General features: G+C 36.0%; 2 protein-coding genes across 8 annotated transcripts; one reads left to right on the top strand and one right to left on the bottom strand.

Moving 5' to 3' along the window:
- The first annotated feature begins 8 nt into the window (after positions 1-8).
- LOC139959367 (centromere protein L-like) lies at positions 9-7,814 on the top strand. The gene is made up of 10 exons (XM_071956919.1): positions 9-156; positions 1,142-1,298; positions 1,500-1,663; positions 2,347-2,437; positions 2,716-2,930; positions 3,051-3,138; positions 3,350-3,461; positions 4,121-4,226; positions 5,093-5,155; positions 5,982-7,814. The coding sequence occupies exons 2-10, from the start codon at positions 1,160-1,162 to the stop codon at positions 6,060-6,062; spliced, it is 1,059 nt and encodes a 352-aa protein (XP_071813020.1). The 5' UTR covers positions 9-156; positions 1,142-1,159; the 3' UTR covers positions 6,063-7,814.
- Positions 7,795-22,325, bottom strand: LOC139959353 (solute carrier family 35 member C2-like). Of its 7 annotated transcripts, XR_011790002.1 has the most exons (12): positions 22,175-22,325; positions 20,842-21,357; positions 19,739-19,889; positions 18,565-18,701; positions 17,333-17,507; positions 16,552-16,635; positions 15,536-15,711; positions 14,173-14,308; positions 13,401-13,509; positions 13,270-13,302; positions 13,045-13,107; positions 7,795-12,976 (listed from the first exon to the last, which is right to left on the bottom strand). XR_011790002.1 is itself a non-coding variant. In XM_071956873.1 (11 exons), coding segments are annotated over exons 2-10 (1,236 nt in total). In that variant the 5' UTR covers positions 21,076-21,357; positions 22,175-22,325; the 3' UTR covers positions 7,795-13,107; positions 13,270-13,298. The 7 variants fall into 7 exon arrangements, 6 of the variants coding, with proteins under 6 accessions (XP_071812974.1, XP_071812996.1, XP_071812955.1 ...); XM_071956873.1 differs by having other exon boundaries at positions 7,795-13,107; positions 13,270-13,300; positions 13,369-13,509; XM_071956895.1 differs by having other exon boundaries at positions 7,795-13,107.
- Positions 22,326-23,815: the final 1,490 nt, after the last annotated feature.

Below are 23,815 nucleotides of genomic sequence, written 5' to 3'. Positions count from 1 at the left end.
GGCCAGAGAGTCATATACTTGTCATATGACGTATCACCTGATTGTAGATGTAACTGTTCAAATTTGTAGCGCGAACTCATTTGAATACATTACTACATCAAAAGGGTACCATCACCGACCAATTGCAGACAAAATTACAATTAAAGTGATATTATGGTATAGAATACTTCAGTTACATTTTATATTATGTAATTATGTTCCGATCGACCAATTTTATTATAAGTGATAACTAGTTTACTTGTTCTGTATGCCTAACCAGTCTAGGCTATAGGGCTAGGCCTAGGCCCTAACTGTGTTACTACAATACTACAGTACTAGTAATATAACACATACTACTACTAGGTCTACTACTAGTAATAGCACTAGGCCTAGCCTAGGTCAGTAACTAAGTTAGAAGGCTAGGGATGTTCTCCGAGCCTATATATAGCCTAATAAAGGCATATAATGCTAGGATCGGTGGAGACTTAACATTTCAGGGGGAAATGTTTGCCATGTGCCTCTCAGATACCGGAAATGACACTTTACAGATAAATAAAAGTTGCATAAAACACTCTACTTGCTCGAAGCATTAAAAGCTAAAAAAAAGATAGTTTTCAAAGTTGATTCTTAGATCAGGAGTATAGTGCTTACCACTCTAGTTGCCATAACATGTTTCTGTTGTGAAAAGTACACCTACTCTTTCGAGAGAGAAGAACGGGTAATATAAAATTCAATTTCAAAGTCAAATGCACAATCTACATATGAAGACGTACAAATGATCTGGCTTTTTGCCGTACAATGCAAAGCGCCCTCACTATTTCCAGGCTTCACTGATTAAACAGACGGCGATACATTGTGTCAGCATTCTTCCTAGGTCAATTTCTATGGGGTATGGGGGCTTAAAAGTTGCCTTGATCTTACTGTATGTGTTGATAAGAATGCCCTTTTCTTGTATCATTAAGTATTACTAACAACCAAAACCAATCTCCAACTATTCACTCCTTTGGATAACCTGAAGGCACCTGTTACGTGATTAAAGAAGCCTAAAGTTTAATTAGGAGTTTTTGTTTTGTTAGCTTAAGTACATTTTGCTTTGTTTTCTTGCTGAATGTTGGGATATTTCTAGAATGCAGCTCAATACAATTCCAACTTGTTTCCTCAGGTATATCATTAGGAAACAATGGCGGAAGGGACCTCAACGCCAACATTTATTGATACCAATAGACAGAGCCTGAAGTCTAGAAGTCATTTTGCAAATTGGACTGGAAGAACTAGAAGATTCACACCGTACACCAAAACACCAAAATCTAGAAAGTCAGGTAAATGTAATAATAAAATAAAAAAAGGAAGTAAGCAAACCAACGCAAACAAGCAACCAAAGAAAGTAAAAACAGAAATCAAGAAAATTGTGCAAACTAGAAATCAATTAAAAGAGAGTTTCTTCTAATTTTTTATTAATCCATTTGCTTGTGTGGTTCAATTATTTATTTAACGTACTGTACAATATTCTTTTATCTTAGTTCAACAAGCTTCAAGACATGGTGATAAAGAGCAAGGTATTCCGTTGAAGAGATTTGTCAACAAGACATGGTATGTTTACCAAGTGACACCGCTGTATCAGTTTCTACAAGATGCAGGCAGTCTGAAACGATATTCTCGTCATCTGTCGTCACACCTTCAATCGGTTAGTATGTGCTTCATTGGGAACTTCGAAGAGACTGTTGCACTCTTTGATATGATATGCTAATTTGCAAGCCTTGAATTTCACAAGTTTAGCCTCTTGCTAAAAAAATGCCCACTGAATTGGTAAAATGGCTGTACAGATCCAAATATAATACTGTAGTTACTAGTTGTTCTCCCCCAAAAATAGTATTTCAGTATTTGCATTATGAAAAATAAAGATCAATGCACCTCAAATTGAAGACACTATATTCTGTCCTTTCATTGTTATATATGTATTCCTATCTAAATAGCTTTACTTTTGAATAATTAAGAGTAAACATTTTGCAATTGCAAATATTTCACGTTTGATCAACTTTGTTTATCACTAAATGTCAAGTAGATCAAGAATGTGTGTATAGATACAAATAAAATCCATACCTTTGAACAAGATATATTAATATCCCTGAATGCTTGATTGTGGTCTAATGTTAGTTCACCTGACATGTCAATTGTAACAGAGTTCTTTAAACATTCATCATTAACCGTGCAAAATATTCTCTTTTCTGTCTGAACTCTAGTCACAATTTTCAGTAGAAATTCAACTTGTGTGTACATGTGGCATGTAACACTGAACACTCACTAATTTCAGTTATGTTTAATCACATTAATAAGCAATCCAAATCTGTTTTCCTCTGTTTTCTGCAGGAAGCTCAAAAAGGTCACGGGTTTGAAACAGGTGAAAGTCTTGGTGCTCGGGCACTATTTCAGAAGGTACCGGGATTAGACGACATAGAAGGTGAATACGCATATTAAACCCTCTTAAACAGATTGGAGAGAGGAGTGAAGAGTTTGTTAGGTTTGCCTCGGAGATAAAATCTGAAGTGGGGAAGAGTTTTCTAGAAGATCACAACAACACAATTTGGGAAATCAAGTAATTCTGTGATAGTTGGGTCCGATCACTTTAGCAAATTCCTTTGACTGTAGATTTCACCATGTTTGCACAGGATACTATCTGGCTACTTTGATTAAATGCCATCCATATGTATAACATGTTTGATATTGTTCTCCTTCCAGGGAATAGTGAAGGTATAGAAATCACGGTAACGTCTCTGCAGAATAATGTTGGCAATACTGGCTCCCCGCGTGTCATTCTCACCGCTGTTCTCTCTTCATTCGGAACAAAGGACCTGACCGACTTTGATGTTTTGAGCAAAGACTTTAAGAGATTTCCCGTTCTATTGGTCAAGGGACTAGTAACACCCTTACGGAGGACCATTGCATGGCTCGAGGTGAGATTCAGCTCTAGTATGAAATCTTACATATAAACTTCATATTTGCAGTCGGTGTGCGCTTAGATGGATACTGTTTGCAATCGTCCACATTATCATTCTCTCCTTCTATACCCATAGAGTCAATTTGACTGCCGAATTAGAAGAATGTCATTTAACCCTGTGCATCTCTCCTGGATGGTTGCCATGTGGACGGGAATAAACAATGGTATGTGGTTTGTTTAATAATGAAGAAACATTCAGCCCTCCTCTTCCTGTTACTTTTTTTTTAATGATAACAGTTCATTTAGTAATTTCTAAAAAGTTTGAGTTATCTAACATGATCACTGATTTTAAGTAAGCTGTCTCAAAGTTTTTTCGCCAATCCCTTATTTTAACTATCCATCGTTTTCGTCTTTTTTAAAAAAAAAAATTTTTAGGTCCCTTGTCCAAACCTGTAGAACTGAAATACTCTGTGCCACCCACCATTAAAAGTCTGAGTTACATCACCATGACGATACAACAAGAAGATGCTGCTAAGTTGTGGAAGTGGTAAGAGACAAATTATCTGTATGCTAGAAAACTTTTAGGATACCAGGCTGTTAGTTTAAATTAAGTGTTTTTTGTCCATGTACTGATGTGATTGCAGGCTACCTGTCACTACTCACCATTGAAAGTTATGGTTAAATTTGAGTATTAAATGTCCTTACTTAAAACCAGAACACATTATTGACCGTTAAAAACCCTAATAAGGCACATATTCTGTGATATGTAATTATTATTATTCATGTTGTTCTCTGTTGTTTTATTACTATTTAATATTCATGTTGTTGTCTGATGTGTACTTATTATTGAGTATTCATGTTGTTCTCTGGTCTGTAATTATTATTGAATATTCATGTTGCTGTCTGATGTATAATTATTAGAGAATATTGTGCGCTGTTATTACCGCACCCAGGGCTGTAAGGTTCTAAGGGTTCATCAGAAAGAAAATCCATTTCAGTGAAGGACAGAATACAGATCTTTGCATATATTCTTCTAATATAAGAACATTTCCTATAGATTATTGCGACCAGGAATGCGGATAACTGGGTGAAGCTGTAATGATTATTGAATGCCCATGTTTTGTGTTTGATCTTTAATCAAATAAATATTCATGTTCTATGATCTGTAATGTTTATTGAATATTCATGTTATTCAATCTATGTCAGCATTCACAAGGGAGGCATAGAAGATGGAGTCCTTAGCGAGGAAGTAGCAGACTACCGACAAGCATTAGAATCTCACTTCTTTGTCCATTTCAAGATTCAGTTATCGGTGAGTTGTCACTGAACTTCTGATTGGTCAGCTCTCATCTGTTAATTGATGCTACGAAGAAGAATAAGAATTATCTGAATTTCTCTCATATTCCAAAATCTTTGAAGATTATTTTGCCGTACTTGATTCCAGAAAGTGTTCTTTTTGTTTATTCTAAAGTTGGGTATCTTATATGTTCAAACCTTGGATCACTCATTCATACCATACTTGAACTTAAAAATATTGTCATTTTAAGCCATATGCAAAAATAATGTCAAACAATGTTATTAAAGTCTGTTTGCAGCACATTGTGATCTCATCTATATACTGACTATGAATGAATAAGTTTGTTGGTAATAGTCTGACCACCACGAAATTGTTGTTATATACTGTCTGATTCTATCAGGGTGAGACCTCATGGCCATATAGTTATGATCAGTGTAACTGCGTTCAGCTATTGTAACTGCTTTTCAGAAATTGGACTACCCATATCATATAGTCATGAGATTCCTCATCGTTTGGGTGTACTGAATTTGTTAAGCTACCGTTGCACTGACCATTAACCCCCCCCATCCCCCTCCCATCCCCCTCCCTCTTGCAAAACAGTACTGTGCAATTAAAGAATAGATGAGGTAATTGACAGCTACATTTTGTACTTCAAGACACAACATCTGTTTAATAATATATCAGAAATCCATCAAACTTGCATCATGGATGAAAAAGTTGCGCAGGAACATTGATGGTTTGCAATGTACCAAATCCATCACATTAATTGTGTGGGCCACAACTTTTGCTGTAACCACGCAATTGTGGGTAACATGGCTTGATTAGCATGACATTCAAAGTAGTAGCTATAAAATGAATGAATCTACAATCTCTCATTACAGGCTATGACCCTGAAAAGGATTGGAACACCACTTGCTTGCGTAGGGAATGAAGGACGTCTGAAGGTACATCAAAACCTTTCTTAAATCTTTTTCATTTACAAGTTGTCTTTTAACCAAAAATCAGGTATTTTCAAAGTTCCAATTGGTTTCTATTTTGAAGCCAGGAATAGACTGTTTAATTGTTTCAGAAACTATTAAAAATAACCAATTTACTAGATGCAAGTACAGATAAATTTATCTAGGTAAGACTACACCATCTGATAAGATGGATTGATGTTAGGTCTTTGATACTTCAGAAATCAAGGTATGCAATTGATGTATCAGTCAGTATATAGCAGGGGTACTCTAATTAAAATGGCCCTCAAAAGACTTCAATCTAGTCAGCAGCCCATAGTGGCTTCAATCTTGCACTAATTGGGTGTGCGACTAGCATAAGGTCAAGCACCTTAATGGCCTACTCAGCACATTGCTCACTCTTGGTATATTTTTGGTTCTCTCTGGCCTTTCTCTCTGACCAGTAAGGAATATTTCTCTCTTAATTCATATCTCCTGGTGTATGGTATTTTAATTGACATTGATATATTGTAACCATTTTTTACACTATGTAGCATTTTTTATGGCAATCTGATTTTCTCATTGAAATGTTTAATCATTATATATCAGCAAGATTTAGAATAGTAATGAGATGATAAAGATTATGACCCAAATAAGGTTGAATAATTTTGTTTTATGTTCACAGATGATTCTTTGAGAGATTGATTCAATTTAAGTTTTGCTATTAAATGCCCTATAAATTAACAATTTCATTTATGGAGTGACCCTACGAGTCCTTAAATATTTTGCTCCTTTTATTTACTTTTATTGATTGTTTCTCTTTGTGTTTTAACAGATTCTGATGTCATCTGGTGTGAGGACTGTTCTTTATCATCTAACTGAGGTTGTGTTAGAAAATGCCGGCCATATTGCATAAATTATCGACACATAAAATCATCATTGTTTTTTCTCTTCTAAATTTTCTGTCCTCTGCAGAGAGGAGAATGTTTATAAGGGATTGTCAAAGTTAAGAAAGAGTTCATGAGACGACCATTTCTGTTTAGAGCATCTAGAGATATGTCTAAATGTCAATCCTACAGGTATAAGATCTTAAAGAGTCATACAGTCACTGCCTTATATGGATGCTGGCCTTCTAAAATTCCACCAAGGCACTAAAGGAGGTTAACAGAAGGATGCTGATCATCCCCAGAAGTATCAGGGGCCAATGTCAGTACTGACCAAGGAGCTACTCCTGCCTGATTGACTGATCAGTTATGTAATACAGTCCTGTGCTAATGTGAAAAAAGTGATATACCTCCATTTTAGCAGAAAATATTCACAACCGTGGTGCTTCAATGTTTTACCAGTCATAGCATTAGTGCTATGAAATTTGTATTATTTATTGACTGTACTTGTACCCTCGAAAAGTAAAACATGTTTCACATCACAATTTTCAAGGCCTTTAACTAACACCTGTTGTGTAGTAGTGACACATGTGTGGTATAGCTCTGTTATATTTAATACAACATTATCAGTTTTTTGAGAGAGAGCACAGATGTGAATTAAATGCAAAGCTGTAAGAACCACCACCTGAATATTTACCGACATAATTTCAAGGTTGCTATATGTAAGGTGTTGATAAACTTCTTTACAAATGGACTCTGCATTTTAGAAAGAACTTTTAACAGAAACTGTTTTAACAGAAAAGTAACTATTATTGTAGCATAAATTGAGAATCTTGCTTGAGAATGTCTGCCTGGTTTTGATAATGTTCATTCATGTGTTGCTCTTAAGTCTTGAAATTGTCTTTGTTTGGAAGGAGAAAGAAAAAAGCATTGGGAAATGACAAAAGGCAATGGCGAGATTTTGTATTTGGTAAAATTATGTTCCGGAACTCAAAGATTTTCACTGATTGTCAGAGTAGAAATGTTTGTAATTATAGGTGTACATATGCAGTTTTTAAAATTTTAGCAAGTAATTTTATCGTTTTTAATTTTTGGTAATTGTGAAATAGTTGTTTTGTTAACAATAGACCAACTGTAAAGGTACAGGGATGGGCATGAGAAATGTTTTAGTCAGATGTACACATATATGTAAATGATCATAGGAAACTTACAACAAAGAAGTATTTTATTTAGATAACAATGGGTAAAACATGACAAATAGGGGCAAATTGTGGTAAATAGGGAGGGGGGAGGGGAGGGAAAAATGGTATTTTCATTTGATATGGTACAGCCATTTTCTTTTGTAAGTAGTTAGTTTGGGAGTCACTGATAGTTTGAGACTTTCCAGATCATTTCAGCTGCAGTGTCAAACTCTGAAATATAATTCACAGCCCAGAGCAGTAAGGAGGAACACATAAGTGCAATGCCTGTGTTCATAACGTGTTCTATTGCTAAAGTTAATTCAATTCATTTAGGATCTTAACACTGTAACCATGATACTACTACCTACGTATACTTTGCAAGCCTCGAGTTTGTTGTTACTTTTAAATGTTAAGAATATTTAAGAAGTTTAATTTCGTGATTTTAATGTAAATGATACTCTTGTATGTAGTTATCTTTTCCTTTAAGTAAAATAACATGTTTTAATTTTCAATGATTTTAAGCAAAGGACTTTTTAAAAATTCTTAAAAGACGCTTTAAAATTATTTGACAAAACATTGTAAATACATTTTCCTCAAATTTAATAGTTTCAAAGAACCATTTTTGTTTCTCTACCATAATTGATTTCAAGGTTCATGTAATGCCTCCTTAATCCTTATACAAAAAAAAAGAAAGAATTTCATTGGTAATGTTAATGTCTTTAAATGACTCTCAAATTATTCCTTCCCACATTTCATGATTTATAACTATATATATTGCCAAATACTAAAAAGTAAAACAATTATGAGCAACTTGCAAACATCTTTTAATCTATAAAAGTTCACCAAATACAATTGGAATGAGACATTTACTTCTCCAGATGAATCCCTAAATTCAGTGATCAAAGTGCCGTTCAATAAGGTGACTAATTCAACTATAAATTTGCATCTATAGGGATTGACAACATATCAGCCTCTGTCACAGCTGACATCATCCAGCTTCTGCAGGCTGCATATCCTACCTACCTTCCCTCGCCCAACCCACCCCTGGCCCTGCCTCTTGCAAAGAATCCTGAAAACTGGTCCAACTCATACCGAGGAAAAAGACCAGAAATTGCATTATTAAACACTTCTAAAGATGCCAGTTGTTACAAACACATCAAGAATGAGTGCAAATGCTGTAATATTTAAATTTGACATATCATATCCGGGCTGCCTTTAGGCAAGTTTGTAGCAGCTGTGGATCCATTATGGAAGGTCTATACCCCCTCCCCCATACTTTTTCAACCTCGCACAATGATTCAAAAGTATGTTTTCAACACGATCATCTTGCATTTAGACATGGGGGATGGTGCTCTCAGACCACCTACATGGGGAGTTATCCTCAACACCATGGTCACACCCAATCATCTTGCATTTAGACCTGGGGTGGTGATGCTCTCATACCATCTACATGGGGAGTTATCCTCAACACCATGGTCACACCCAATCATCTTGCATTTAGACATGGGGGGTGGTGCTCTCGGACCACCTACATGGGGAGTTATCCTCAACACCATGGTCACACCCAATCATCTTGCATTTAGACCTGGGATGGTGGTGCTCTCATACCACCTACATAGGGAATTATCCTCAACACCATGGTCACACCCAATCATCTTGCATTTAGACCTGGGGTGGTGGTGTTCTCAGACCACCTACATGAGGAGTTATCCTCAACACCATGGTCACACCCAATCATCTATAACATCTTGGATCCATCCCTGTAAAATGTTATAATATTATCTTTGTGCAAATAAGAAATACCTTCGTTAATACTAACATTTATGTTAAAGCAATTTTATATTTTGGATGAGAGGATCATATGATTCAAATAAAAGAGTCATCCATAACAAACAGAAAATATAAATGCAGATATAACTCCATGATACCAAGTTGAGTGTTGCAATAGTGTGAGCAATTCACTTGTTTTAAATCTTGATGGAAAATATATTTAACAAATAAATTATTAAATGTAAATAATTATCTACAAAATGTCTTTATTTTAAAGTTATAAGGCAAAATATATACAAGAAGTCATGTATCCACAATGACATTACACAGAGAGACAAATACATAGAGAGAAGTCCCTCAGAAAGTAATTCTCAGAAATGTCTTAGTATATGTAGGTTAAACGGCGCTGTATCAATGTTTTTCACTTTACACAGATACAAAAATTATTTCTGTGAAATTGAAGTGAGCCAAAAGGAACAAATTTCAGAAAAGTCAAATCAAAAGTTGGGTCTTGCTCTTTAACTCCTTTTTGCTTCTCAGTAAAACAATACCTCCATTGTTTAAAAGCTGTAGTAGGCTATATGACCACATTTGTACATCTCACATTACAATACTGGATAGCCAATGTCTATCACTTTCTGAACTGAACTTGATCAAACTTCAGTTGTTACTTTTGCTTCAAACCTTTTGCTTCAAAATGACAAAAAACATCCAGTGTTATGCCCAATGTGTGGCCCCCCTATGCATAGGGGATTATCCCTCTGTTACCCAAAAGAAGTAAGAAGTTACATTTGTGAGGTTTACATTCCTTGTTACCAAGGGTAATGCAAGCATCCTTTATCAATAGTGGAAGAACTGTTACCAAACTGCTTTATATCTACTACAAAGGCCTGTGTAAACTTAAAGTTATTACAGAGGTCCTAACTTTTCAGTCTTAGTTGGCTCTGCTAGGATCAAAACGCGAGGCCCTCTATATAATCTTTCTTTCTATATTCAAAAGTAACTCCACAAGTCACGATCTGTTAAGGGTGTGATTAAATATTTCCTGGCTGTCCCTTTTAGAAAGAGACCATATTCAGGCTATATATTACTTGAACTTCATATTCTACAAAATTCTACAACATTTCACACTTCTAGAGAGAATGACAAGGTAACTTTAAAGTAGATCACATCTAAACTCTTTTCATGGCAAACACAGATCCTTTGTGATAGTGAACACATTGGAATGTGATTAATAATTTGAAAAAAAATTATCAAATAATTTTCTCCAATTTGCTGTCTTTATAATACATAACTTATTAGTATCTTCTATACCTAGAAAGAGAACATATTCAGGCTATATTACTTGTACTTTATATTCAACAAAATTCTACTATATTTCATACTTCTAGCGAGAATGACACGGTAACTTTAAAGTAGAACTAAATTCTCTTGGTGGCAAAAACGGATCCTTTGTCATGGCAAACACATAGGCATGTGATTAATAGTAGTTTGCAAAAATTATCAAATAATTTCATGAAATTTCCTTTCGTAATAAGATATAACTTATCATAATCTTCTATACCTAGCAAAATAAAAAAAAAGGGTGTCCCAAACCAAGAAGATAACTTCAAGATTTGCCTATCATTACAACATGAAAATTAATTTCACAATGTTCAACGTAAAGAGACCACTGAAATTGTATTATATTATATATTATATTATATATTATATGATATATTGAATTATATCAAACTCAATGTACATTTTCATGGTGAGACTTTTAGAAAGAAAAAAAAAGATGAGAAAGAAAAGGAATTTCGTTTTTGTTATATTCTTTTATATTTAAAATTTTGGCATTTATTACTCTTTTAACATTAAAGCAAGAATCATGTTTCTGGATGGTTTTCCTTTAAATAGTGACCGTGAAAACTTGGAGGAAGTAACCTTTTACCCTCTCCACAATGCACATTGCTGTTTATTTTATACTACATATAGGGCACATAAATTATGCCCATGCATTTTGTGGGGAAACACAGACTTTTAAATCTTTTCGTTATAGCAGATGGAAAGCCTGTAAGATGTGACTGAAAAATATTTTGACAATTAAACCAGTTTTGACAATTAAGCCAGTTGGCTCTGTGATTCCTTGCTCCATTTCAAAATAATTATCTGACTTATGTTGAGCAAGTGAGTTATATTTGTCAAAGAATTAAGTGAGAACCACAAATTATCAGAGATTTCCAGCTCTTATTTGTAGCACTCCCTTGTGGACATTAACCATTTCATTTACTGGCAAGCATTTTACAGTATAGAATTTTGTTCTAAAATGTCTTCCTATGTGAAACATAGACACAATTTATGTATGAATGAAAGAGCAAGCAAACCCCATTAATAATTGTTATTACTGAATGAGAGTTACATGACATTGTTTATACACTGTGAAATATTTCCACAACCTCCTGCCAAAGCAAAGGTCATTTAGTATAAATCACAGAGAAAATGACCAATTTTGAGACCATTTGAGAGAACCTGTTAACCCATTGAAGCTCAGAGGGTGAAAACTGATAAGAGTGGTTTGAGTGCAGTTTAAACTAGACCTATGAACCCTCTGAAGCAGATTTCTTTTCCTGGATGACTATGTTTTGTGGAAGACCTATAGAGCCCCTTCACAAAACTAAACTGAATTTGGCCAAACTATGTTCACCAGAAGAAAATCATTGCATTGGAGAATACACAGATTAAATTAGCTTTAATTTGGGAGTTATGTTGAAAAGGTTTCCAAACTTTCGACACCTGTTGACCTTCATGTGACCTTTGACCTCCACCAATTTCAATAGGGTTATTGCATTACCAAGTTGGATATACATTCCAAGTATGAATTTTAAGAAAGATGTAGTTCTTGAGTTATCTAGTTTACAAGATATTCAGACTTTGACTTAAATGTTGACATTAAATGGCCTTTGACCTCTTACCCGACACCTTCTTTTACTATAATCGGCACGACAGCTTTCATCCTTTGTTATGCAACATGCTAATTTATGCTAATATAAGCATTGCTCAATAAAATATAACATTGTTTAACCCTTCATAATGAAACCTCTGGAAACTGCAGTAATTCTATTTATCGTCTGGCAGCAAGTAAACAGGTTAGCTTCAGGTAAATAGCACTTACTATTTACTATCACAAAGTGAAATATGTATGCAAAATAAAAACATCTGGATGTTGACCCTCATTGTGTTTAACATAAAACAACCACAATGTCTCAAACTCAACCACAATATTATCTGTTATATAATTGACATTATCTACATAATTTTACTAGATTTCAGTATCTTTAAAGTTTACTATAAAAAGTATATAGTTTTACTATAAAGTTTTAGTTATAGTTTACTACAATTCTTTAGTACCTCCATGTTCAAATTCCATGTTCAAATTCTCAAAGTCAAATAAACGTTACCGCAAGGCTATCTTCCACTGAAGTTAGATGAGATCAAAGCAATGCTTCCAATATAAACGTCCACTGATAAGACCTCAAAAATCATTTGAAGTTGTAAACTGAAGTGGAGTTTTAGCACCAACAGTACACTGTCACAAGTGCAGTAGACAATTAAAGCTAAGGAGATCTTCCACTGAATTTTGATGTCATCAAAGGCATTCTTACTTTTAAGTCAAATGAAAGACCCATTTGAAAATTATTTTGAGTTGTAACTGAAATGAAGTTTTAGCACCAACACCACACTGTCAAGTGATATAGACATTACAGCAAGATCTTGCACTGAATTTGGATGCCATGAAAGGCTTTCTTACTTTTAAGTCACCTGAAAGACCCAATTGAAAACTATTTGGAGTTGAGCTGAAGTTAATTTAGCCACATCAAGACCATGTAACTGGTATCTAACGAACATTTTCCCTTCCTAGATATACTAGCCTCAGAAATATGTCCTTCTCTGGTCGTAATTCCATCATTGATATATCTTGCGTGTACCTTCCTTGGATCATACCACAGACGTACACCATGAGATGTCTCTATTATACTAATGATGTACACCATGAGATGTCTCTATTATACCACTGACGTACGCCATGAGATGTCTCTACCCCTCATTCAATCATTGATATATCTTGCGTGTACCTTCCTTGGATTATACCACAGACGTACATCATGAGATTTCTCTATCATACCACAGACGTACACCATGAGATGTCTCTATTATACTAATGATGTACACCATGAGATGTCTCATACCACAGACGTACACCATGAGATGTCTCTATTATACTAATGATGTACACCATGAGATGTCTCATACCACAGACGTACGCCATGAGATGTCTCTATTATACTAATGATGTACACCATGAGATGTCTCTATTATACTAATGATGTACACCATGAGATGTCTCATACCACTGACGTACGCCATGAGATGTCTCTACCCCTGGTGTAGATCTCCTCTTCGCTGTCACTACTCACGTTTGCCTCTCCATCAGCTAGCATTGGAATACTGTCTTTGTGTTTGCCTGGTGGTACTACTGGAGGTTTCTCTGCAAAATAGGAAAGACAGTTACAATGTTTTGCAATTCTGTTCAAACCGTACAAATACTGCCTGGAAGTCCCGCCCCCCCCCCCCCTCAAATGTCAAGGTGCAAACATGCAAACATTTGGAACTTAACAAAGACTACACTCGCGGAAAAAATAATTCATTTTAAAGCCTTCAAATGAGGCCCGGATGTGACAAGTGTGAAATTAGAAAAATCAATCATCACAAGAGAGTGAGAAGTGACAGAGTTATGAAGTAGGTGATCACACAAGTTCACATCAGAAGATAGGATAACACCATCCTTTTGACTTTCTAACATACAAGGGGGCAGGAGGGAGGGAGGGGATTGATGACCTTTCAATGACCTTCTATGCAGTAAACCATGTTTGATGACCTTAAACATGAACCAATCTGCAACAATTACTATAACACCTTTTAATTGAAAAAAAGCAATGAGCTCTTTTGGTTTGAATCCCAATCCAGTGAAAATATATCTTTGCACTTTTAAAGTTGGTTTACAGTCCCATCTACCCCCCCCCCCCCCCCCTGTCAGTCTTCAGTTGTTAATTTACAGCTAGAAACTCTAAACCAAAATAAAATGCAAATAAAACAATACTATCTGGACTATTACTGCATTTGTCAATGTCTACTATCAATTACTACTTACTATTTATTTCTTTGGCTTTTATGTAGACATGAAAGGTGATCCCCAAGAGACATATAACCATTCCCAGTTTGTTGATTATAAGCAGTTGGCTTCCATCTTTGGAAAATGTTATGGCTAGATAGAGAACAACGATTTCCTGTAAGAGAGAAAGACAAGCAAGCATTTATGACAGACATGGCTTCTAATACAGACAGATGGGGGACAGATGGGGACAGGCGGGGACAGACGGGGGGACAGACGGGTGACAGATGTGGACAGAATGGGGACAGATGGGGACATGCAGGGACAGATGGAGACAGATGGGGGACAGATGGGGGCTGATGGGGGACCGATGGGGGACAGATGGGGGATGGTTTGCAGATTTCTCCAGATAAAGAGAGAGAGATACACTGTCAGGAAAACTAGCATTCCAATTTATCAGCCAGTTGGAACAATTTTCTAATGCTAGTTTGAACTCAATACTGCGCTCTTATACCAGGCTGCAAAGCAAACCCTACTGACACAGTATGTACAGTTTCTACACTTTATCTGATAGGAACAGCAAATTACTGCTCATACTGTCAGTACAAGTTCTTGGAAGCATGATATGTAACTACAGAATATGATTTTTTTGTCCCAACTGGATGCTAATAAAAATTATACCCAGTTTGTCCGGCTGCATCAATGCTTTTGGGTGGGGAGCAAGGGAGGGGGGGGGGGGGTGGAGGAGGAGGTGACCAAAGATCACACCTTCCTTTTTCTTTTACTTATAGAATACATATTCTAAAAGCCAAATTTCTCATGAAATAAAAGCATTTTCATCTAATTAATGGAGGTCAATCAGCAAATTAACAATTGATCTCATTCCAAGATTGACTATTCATTTAATACCCAGAAACATTTAAAAATCAGAATTAGTCACACATATAGAGTATATTGGAAAATTAAAAACAAATGGCCAACTTTGTTCCATATTTTAAAATGAAACTTGACTAGTGAAGCTAAATATAAATCTACATTTCTATGGGATTCTGGTTTCAAGTAGCAACGAAAAATGTATCAACATCAATTCAACTAGGATACGGACTGAATATTAAAATTTCCGTAATATCATGGATATGAAGTTCCAAAAAGACAATGTTTTACAGACAAAACCACAAGAGATGTTCACTTTAATTGGTCTTACCATCATGGTCACAAAGCATGGTATCGTTTGATAATATCCCCCCAAAAATGGATTACAACTCTATGACATATAAGAGATTTTTATCTCCTTAAAACTAAGAACAAGTTTCTGGCTTTCAGAAGAAATTAAATCAAATCATCAAAAGATCACAATGAAAACTTTTGCAAAGCTGATTAAAACAGATATAATTTAACTTACTTTGAAAATCCCAGATATTGATAACGTTAAGCTAGACGTTTGTGAGACCAGAAGGTATTCTGACAATGCCAGCATAAATGCTAGAATGGCTCCTAATGATGTAGTTGCCATGGTGAACATGAGGACACCTTCATCGCTGAAACCAAATATTCTCGACGAGGAAGCAACTTGCAAACCTGGAGAAAATTCAAAACCAGAAATTTTGTTTTTCAACTAAAAGTAAGGATTTTAATACTGGATTAGGAAAATGGGAGAATCATACTACGAGATAGTTACAAATTGAAATAACTTCTTATTTCCAAGTCATGGTCATGGTGTTCTAACAGATCTGGTCTACAGATAAAACAGACATTACGGTGCACATCAATACTTAATGTGATAATTTATCCACAGAACTAGGGAAAATATCTGAGAAGTTTTGTTGCCAAATTTCTCCTTTATATAATGGTAAGAGGGCCTGAGGTCAGTCTGCCTTTGAAGAAGGTCCTGCTGGAAATTGAAACTTCGGGCCCTCTAACGTTTACATAGTAATACCTACGCAGGTTAGATAAATAGCTCGTGAACAGGTTTTATGCTCATTTTTATCTTCTCGTTTACACAGAGTGAAGTTGTACGTGACATCAGTCAATTAAATTTTTTATTCTCATATTTCGTGGATCAGAACCTTGTCAGAATGTAGCTTCAGCCGTTCCTTGTTATCAACTTGATTCAACCAACACGATTAAGCTGACTAGTTTTAGTTACTGTACACTGCTCAATACTGTGCAAAAAGTTCATTTAAATATTGACACACTTTTATTTCAACAAAATATTTTCGACACCAGGCAATGCATGCGACAGAGAGTAATCTATGGAATGTGTGTGTAAGAAAGTGAGGGTACTGCAACGGAATATGAGTTCACACGCTCTGCTTAAATATATATGTACAGGTAGAGTTTCTAATGCATCGAATCTCTCACATTCATAGCTGTACTCTTATAACAGAAAACGGTAGAAGCATCTGCATTAATACTTGCCTTCTACTGGAATTGCTAGTGGTAAAAGTCCTAATATCATTATAGGCTGTAGGTGGTAAATGGTATCTACTGGATTCCTTAAACCTGTTGGCCGACAAAAGATGAAATTTTGAATAGTAAATTTGGTCTTGTGATGTTAAAAAACCCAGAAGCAAATCTCTGTTATACACTGTTTTTTTTCTTCAATTTTTCTATATATAAATATATACCTGTGAATCTTATACAGGAAAGCTACTGTATGGCAATGAGGATATATACACAGAGCTCCCAAAGTAACCTGTAACAGGCACGTTAGAATCTTACAATCTTATACAGGGAATCTAATGTATGGCAATGAGGATATATACACAGAGCTCCCAAAGTAACCTGCAACGGGCAGGTTAGAATCTTATACAGGGAATCTACTGCACTGCAATGAGGATATATACGCAGAGCTCCCAAAGTGACCTGTCGGGTTAGAATCTTATACAGGGTATCTACTGTATGGCAATTGAGGATATATACACAGAGCTCCCAAAGTAACCTGCAACGGGCAGGTTAGAATCTTATACAGCGAATCTACTGTATGGCAATGAGGATATATACACAGAGCTCCCAAAGTAACCTGTAACTGGCATGTTAGAATCTTATACAGTAATGTGATAGTCGAAATCATGGTAGTCAAACAGCTCTACAGTGGGTCAGGGACAAATGCATCAATTACCAAGCCAATCATATTATTTGTGAACAACAGCAAAATGACAAAAACCCGAACAATTTAGTAAAATTTAGCTTACTGTACCTCCTTCATGACTATCATGTTGGGTTAATATCTGTGCTAAAGACCACCTGATGCCACTGAGTACTGAGGCTGTTATAACCAGAACAAATCCCATAAGATTGAAGCTAGTTGAATGGTACGTGAACATGAAGAGACCCCCAGAGATGAGAAAGATAACAACCACTTGACTAAGATGCTGCGTAAGGATGAATGAAATAATAAAGAATGGATGAAATCATAACAAATCAGACTATAAACTAAGGCAGATTGTGATTAACAGGTCCTTCCAATTATCTGCAGAGAGGGAATGGAAAGCCAGTGAGAAAAGCAACACATTATGAATTAAGAGAAGAGTATATCTGATTTAAACACTTCCCCCTCCCCAACACTCCCACCCCCCCCCCCCCCCAACACCATCACCAAAACAGTTACAGTAAAAAAAAACAACTGAACAAGAAAACCAAATAAATTAATGAAAGAGCTCACATTCTCAAAAACTTTGTGAACCACTTGCATAAGAAATTCAACTTAAAGAGTAGAAGAAAATTACACCAGTTTGTTAATACACAATAGTACTAGCAATAGTAGTACTTACAGGTTACAAGGGACTTGATTCCAATTTAATTGTTTACTCTTCATTGATAACAGAACTAACATTCATTCTCAATGTTATATACTGTACAATATGTATTTTTCATACATGATAGCCGAGACCAGTTTATGCATAGTATATTTATGCAGTGTCACTTAATAGATAGATCTAACTTTACTAAGATACACCTTGTTTTACCACAACTTGCTTTGTCTGTAGAAAGCAGATAACATATATACTCATCCATCATATTATCAGCATTGAAGGCAATCATTTTATCACACTTAAAGGAGCCACATCTGCATGTACAGTACGTAGGAGATGCCAAATGGCTTTGTAACTAACATTTCATATTGGGTGCCAAGATTTCCAATTTACGGCTTAAGCTCATTTGGGGGACTTTTTTTTCCTTCACAATTTTGAAAACCCATTTCAGATGGGAAAATCATGGAATTCTCCTGGAAGAATTGTAAATTTCCACCCAGCCTTAGCCAGCCAGGGCTTTGAACCTGCAGCTTCCAAGATGCTAGGTATCACTGCTTGCAAGTTCCAATGCCAGAATGCCACCACCTTTATCGACATGAACATGTAGCACTGGTGGTCTGACTAGGTTGCTAGGCAATAGCCATGATAAAGAAAATGTATATATACTATAACTTACTGGCTCTTGTAGATGAAAGATAATTCCAAAAACCAAGATGAAAATAACAGCTGTTGACTTTGACATGGTGTAGAGTTCTATGGTAATGTAGAGCATACTCCAGTTGGAAAAGCCGATATCGAAAACAGATGCTAACCCTGCCAGACAAGAAAAATGTAACATGTGGGCAATCCAAGGCGTTGCATATCTCATCGCCAGTAAACCTACACTAAAAATATACATTTGACCTCAGATCATGTGACCTTTGATCTCAGTTACCAAGGCAACTACATATTTTGATAGCATGTGACATTCTCATTATATCTGTGAAGGTTCCATGTCAATTCAATGTCTTTCCATGAGGTTATAGCACAAAAAAGGGGGAAAAGAAGGGGAAAAAACCCCTTAAATAACCTTTGACCTCTACCAATTTCAATAGCAGGTATCACACACACACTCATACCACAGATTCCGTTTGTCTCCCGCAGGGAACAAAGAAAATGGGCAAGTTGTCACAGGAACACAAAGATATAGCAGTTTTTCAGTATCAAACCGCCACTGAATTTTATACTTTATGAGACGAAAAGTAACAAATGTTAAAACTGCTAGACAAAATTTGAACCGTAGAATTTTCCCTTGACTTGAAGTACTCTAACTTGCGTGTTTGACAAATAATTGATAATTTGCCTGTCCTAGTTAAAAATACAGTTAGATGACCTTTCCTGGGCACAATATCCTCATATCTACAATCAGTCTATATAGCAAGACCAGTCTTTCATCAAACTTAACACTTACCAAGCAATGTTAACTTTGAACTTTGTGCTCCATTTTATGATGCCTTTAAAGTACATCAAGGTTTTGGTCTTACATGTGTTTGAAAGACCAACAGTACTATCATCTTCAGTCAAACTGTTCACTACTTGCTGAACTTACAGCAAGTTTTCTAATTTAATAGGACATTTCTTTTACATACATTCTTTTAAAGCTGCCTAGATAGCTGCAATAAACTTTTTGTTTGCAAACCCAGCAAGAAAGCAATAAGGGTAAGTTTGGACCCTTTTAGCTATTCCAGAATGCCAAGTTTGATGGTAATATTTAATGGTAGTGTAAAAACACTTGGTGGTATTAAATTTGATAAAGCTATCTTTAATTTGACGGTTACGATGATAAATTTCATGGACAGGATTTGTCTCACCTGTGGGTGCCACCTTGGTGAGATAAACCTTCCAACTGAGTGTGACTGGTGTAATGTCTGTCGCACAATCCAGAAATGACCTCACAATAGCAGCCATGACAAACTTAACTGTCAGGTGGCAAATGGTGATGGAGAGAGGGAAACGGAAGTCCTGTAAGACGAGATAATTGTCGGCTGAAATTATTATTAATAACTAACTTAATTATTATCAAACAATATTAATTACTCATCAAAAGTATCAAAGGCTTTCATGGATTAAACACAAAGTCATCTTATTATTTTTAATACCTTCATAACAAATAAGAAACTTGAGCAAACTACTGTCCCCTGAAAATATATTTTTTTGTAGAGGATGTAAAAGTTCTGAATTTTTTTCTCTTATAAATTGTACTGATTCATGTGTCTAGCACTCATCTTTAGATGGTTGCCTTCGTTTAAATTCATCGGTTTTCCAGATTTTCTCGTGTATGACTGTCAGAAGGATTCCAACCCACCAGTATACGGATAAAATATGAAGAAAATTTGGAAACTGTTGCAATTTCTTAACTGGACTTGATAGTACAATTTATTGGAAAAACAAGAACAGGCAAACCTCATGAAAGAGAACAGCTGTTTATAAGTAATAATTGCAACCCAGAGGTGTCACTGGTTCCAATCACATTCAACCCACTGATTTCTCTGTTCTTTTCTATTGTCTTAAATTTCCCAGTCAGCTTAATATATATTTTTTTTTACTTATATAGTTATATATAATAAAAAACAAACTTCTCATGAAATCCCCTCCATGCTGCTTTCAAGCTTGTATCAAATAAAACTGGGGCATGATCCTTAGTTACACTGTAGTATGCAAGGTACCTTTCAGCTTCTGACTGTCACCTCCTTCAAAGAATTTGCTATATAAAGATCGCAAACAGCTAAGTGCTAGATAGCTCAGATGGTGGACGCTGAGATTTTAATCCAGAGGTCACTGGTTCGAATCCTGTTCTTGCTATACATTTCTTTGTTCTTTTCCATTATTTCAAATTTCAGTCAGTTTTCCATTACTAATTTACTATATAGATAAATTCAATCATTGATTGTAACAAATATGTAAAATAACTTACGGAAAAGAGCCACTTGTTGTAGAATGTCAAAGAGATGGAAAAGCAATAGTAAAACAGCACAAGAGATATAGTTTTGATGGTCTGATAAAAGAGACTATACCAACGAGTCTTTCTAACAGACTGTGGGGCAGCTTTGTAAATGGCATTGTCAACCTTCCCTGATATTTGACCTGCAATGTGAAGTTGCCTCCGAGTTCTCTGAACATGTGATTTTACTCCTTTTTTGCCTTTCATTCTACAGACCTTTACACTTTTCCTTTCTTGGAAAGTTGATAAAAAAAGTTAAAAACACATATCAGTTCATATCGCCAGATCTACACAAAACATTTTTCTTTCTTTGACACAGCTGTTTAAACATTGGACATTCCCATTGCCCTTCTTATGACATATTAAATTTTGCTTTAAGTTCCTGTTGATACTATTTAAGTCCTTCCAAACACCAGCTTTGGTTTCTCACTGTGGTAGACAGTACTTGGATGTGGACCATGGACTGTATCTTAAGATCCTCACACTTTCCTGGAGAAATAAAACAGAAAATGGGTATTAATGCTTATATTACAATCTTAAATTTTCTCCAGGTTAGCTCTTTTCAACAGATCTTGTCTTCAAGTCAACCCAACAGAGATCAACGTTTTAAATTAAAACAAAGTCATAGCATTACATATTACCAATTTAAAATGTTGTTGAAAATCCACCTTATGTAAAATATGGTTTGCCAATAGCTTGGTTGCAGCTATATTTGATAGCACAAAGAAAAGGCAAAGGCTATGCCAAATCCCATAATATACCCATTATGCAATGTTAGGGTTATAGTAATTCAATTGCCAAACCAGTGGACAGAGCCAGGCTGAAGTATACATCCATTGACTTTGGATGCTGTTTGCTATACTCTGTGAGCCTCTAAGCTCAGACAAGTCAGGTCCCAGAGAGTAATGGTATTATATTGAGGTAAGTTTGGTTATTTTTAATTTCCAAATGCCCAAGAAATGTGCAAAACTGGGGGGACCGGGGGAGGGTGTGAAAAGCTTTAAAAAAACACACAATTTGTTCAGCATATACCTGAGATGGATTAAAACTCATCAAATATGTAACTCTGCTTTACTGCAAAAGTTTAGGTTGCCTGCAGTTAGCTGTACCGTTGCTAGTATTATTTCAAGGTGCGTCAATTATGAAGCCTTTACTATACTATTACTTCTACTACTACTACTGCTAACTTAGTACGGCCTTAGTAACAATATTGTTTTCGTATTACTTAGATACACGTATGAACCAACCCATGCAATATTTGTCTTCAAGTTCTTTGTGGATTTGTATTCGTGTGCTTACTACTTACCACATATTACCATAAAGAACGGGTTTAAAATGATTCAAAATCTCCAATTATCAAAATATGAATCAGCTCCCAATCTACCCGTGCTAGTCTTCAAACGTTAGCGCTGGTGACTGTTTACGTGTTACACGTACGGAAGTTACATGTGATGCGAAATTTAGCGAGTTTGCGTTTGAGGTGTTGCATACAAGTAAACACAAACCTACCCTTCTCATGATTTCAGGAAAAGTGACAAAATGCATTAGGAAAACATCTTTTTTGATACGTTATCAATCAGGTTATCAGGATCTGTTTTCTTTTGGCTCAGTGGCGTAGGAAGGTACTTTTGAGTGGGGGGGGGGCTGAAGATTGATGGCCGGCCTGGGGGAGGGGTCTAAGGGGAGGGGGTGTCCCCCTCCCCTTTGGAATTTTTTTGCATTTCCAGGTGACCTATAAGATGCAATTTGGTGCAATATAGCACACTCAACACCTACTCCATTTTGTAAACTTAATTTTGTATTTTCACCTGGCCTTAAATGCAATTTGGTGCTCCAAATGTTTTTTCTCATTTGGAAATGAAAAAGGGGTTTTCTGACTTCGAAGCGGGGGGGGGGGGGGGGGGCGGAATGATACTTCCGCCCCTCCACATTTTTCACTGGGGGGGGGGGGGCTGGCGCCCCCAGCTCCTACGCCCTTGTTTTGGCTTGCATGTTGAAGAGCATGAATGGAAGTACATGTGGTGCAAACATGTCAATTGAGGCAATTGTATACCCCTTTAGGCCTCCCAGGAGCAGCGTACGAAAATAGTTTACAGAGTGAAGAGGTCTGTTTGTTTACAAGTGACGAAAACTTCAGGCTCGAATTTTCTGCATTGTCATGATACGGAACATTGATGGTGCCATGAAAGGCCAACTTGTCAGCTATCCAGTGATGGGCAGCGTTTAGTTAGTGAGAACTTCTATCTAGAATTAGAGACCACATTACTTTTGTGATTTAGTGTATAAGTCAATGGGGCTTTTAACGGGCGTATGCTACCTTATGTGAAATTCAATTCTCCAATGTTTTGCTATTTCTAATTTCATTGTCAAAGTTAATATTTTTTATCGGACGTCGGCCCTTTTTTTGAAGGAGAGGAGGGGCTGGAGAAAAGGGTGTGTTGCTATAGGCTGGGAGCATTCGTCTGGAATAGCAGATGAATTAATTAAAATCTTAGAGAAGAATGTGATGTTTGCATATTGCACATGTGAAAGGGCTTACTAATTGTTAGGGATACCTCTCAGTGCACTGAAAATCGCGTTATGAAAAATACCGACAAACGTAATGTAGCGATTTGGTGGGATAAACGGGTCTCAAATAGCGCTTCCTTAATTTTTGTGTGTGCAGGAGAGGATCACCTCGTACTGCAACATCTGAATTTACTTTTACTTAATATTTTACACCAGGAAACTTCTCACGTTTCAAGTTAGGCAATATTCACAGACCTGTCAACATGTCTTTCAAAAAAATAAAGAAAGAAAGAAAAAGACAGACACACAGACAAGATGGATGGACGGATGTCCTCTCTATGACACTGAATTGTCTAATCTGACACTCCTCAACGTCTGGAAATTATCAAGAGATTCAGAACCACAAGGAAATTACATTTCAAAACGTTTAAGTAATCTT

Source organism: Apostichopus japonicus, chromosome 3, assembly GCF_037975245.1.
Source record: "Apostichopus japonicus isolate 1M-3 chromosome 3, ASM3797524v1, whole genome shotgun sequence".
NCBI lineage: Eukaryota > Metazoa > Echinodermata > Holothuroidea > Aspidochirotida > Stichopodidae > Apostichopus > Apostichopus japonicus.
The sequence above is the reverse complement of the archived record's forward strand: the minus strand, read 5'-3'. Positions and strand labels throughout refer to the sequence as shown.

Bases quoted from the DNA above. Each gene is read 5' to 3' on its own strand.
- LOC139959367 (XM_071956919.1), top strand. From the start codon at position 1,160: ATGGCGGAAGGGACCTCAACGCCAACATTTATTGATACCAATAGACAG. The intron at 1,299-1,499 runs GTAAATGTAATA...CTTTTATCTTAG, and splicing joins ACCAAAATCTAGAAAGTCAG to TTCAACAAGCTTCAAGACAT. The intron at 4,227-5,092 runs GTGAGTTGTCAC...CTCTCATTACAG, and splicing joins ATTTCAAGATTCAGTTATCG to GCTATGACCCTGAAAAGGAT.
- LOC139959353 (XM_071956854.1), bottom strand. From the start codon at position 21,075: ATGAAAGGCAAAAAAGGAGTAAAATCACATGTTCAGAGAACTCGGAGG. The intron at 15,712-16,551 runs GCAAGTATTAAT...AATTTTCTCCAG, and splicing joins ACTAGCAATTCCAGTAGAAG to GTTTGCAAGTTGCTTCCTCG. The intron at 13,510-14,172 runs GTAAGTAGTAAT...CCTATTTTGCAG, and splicing joins AAAAGCCAAAGAAATAAATA to AGAAACCTCCAGTAGTACCA.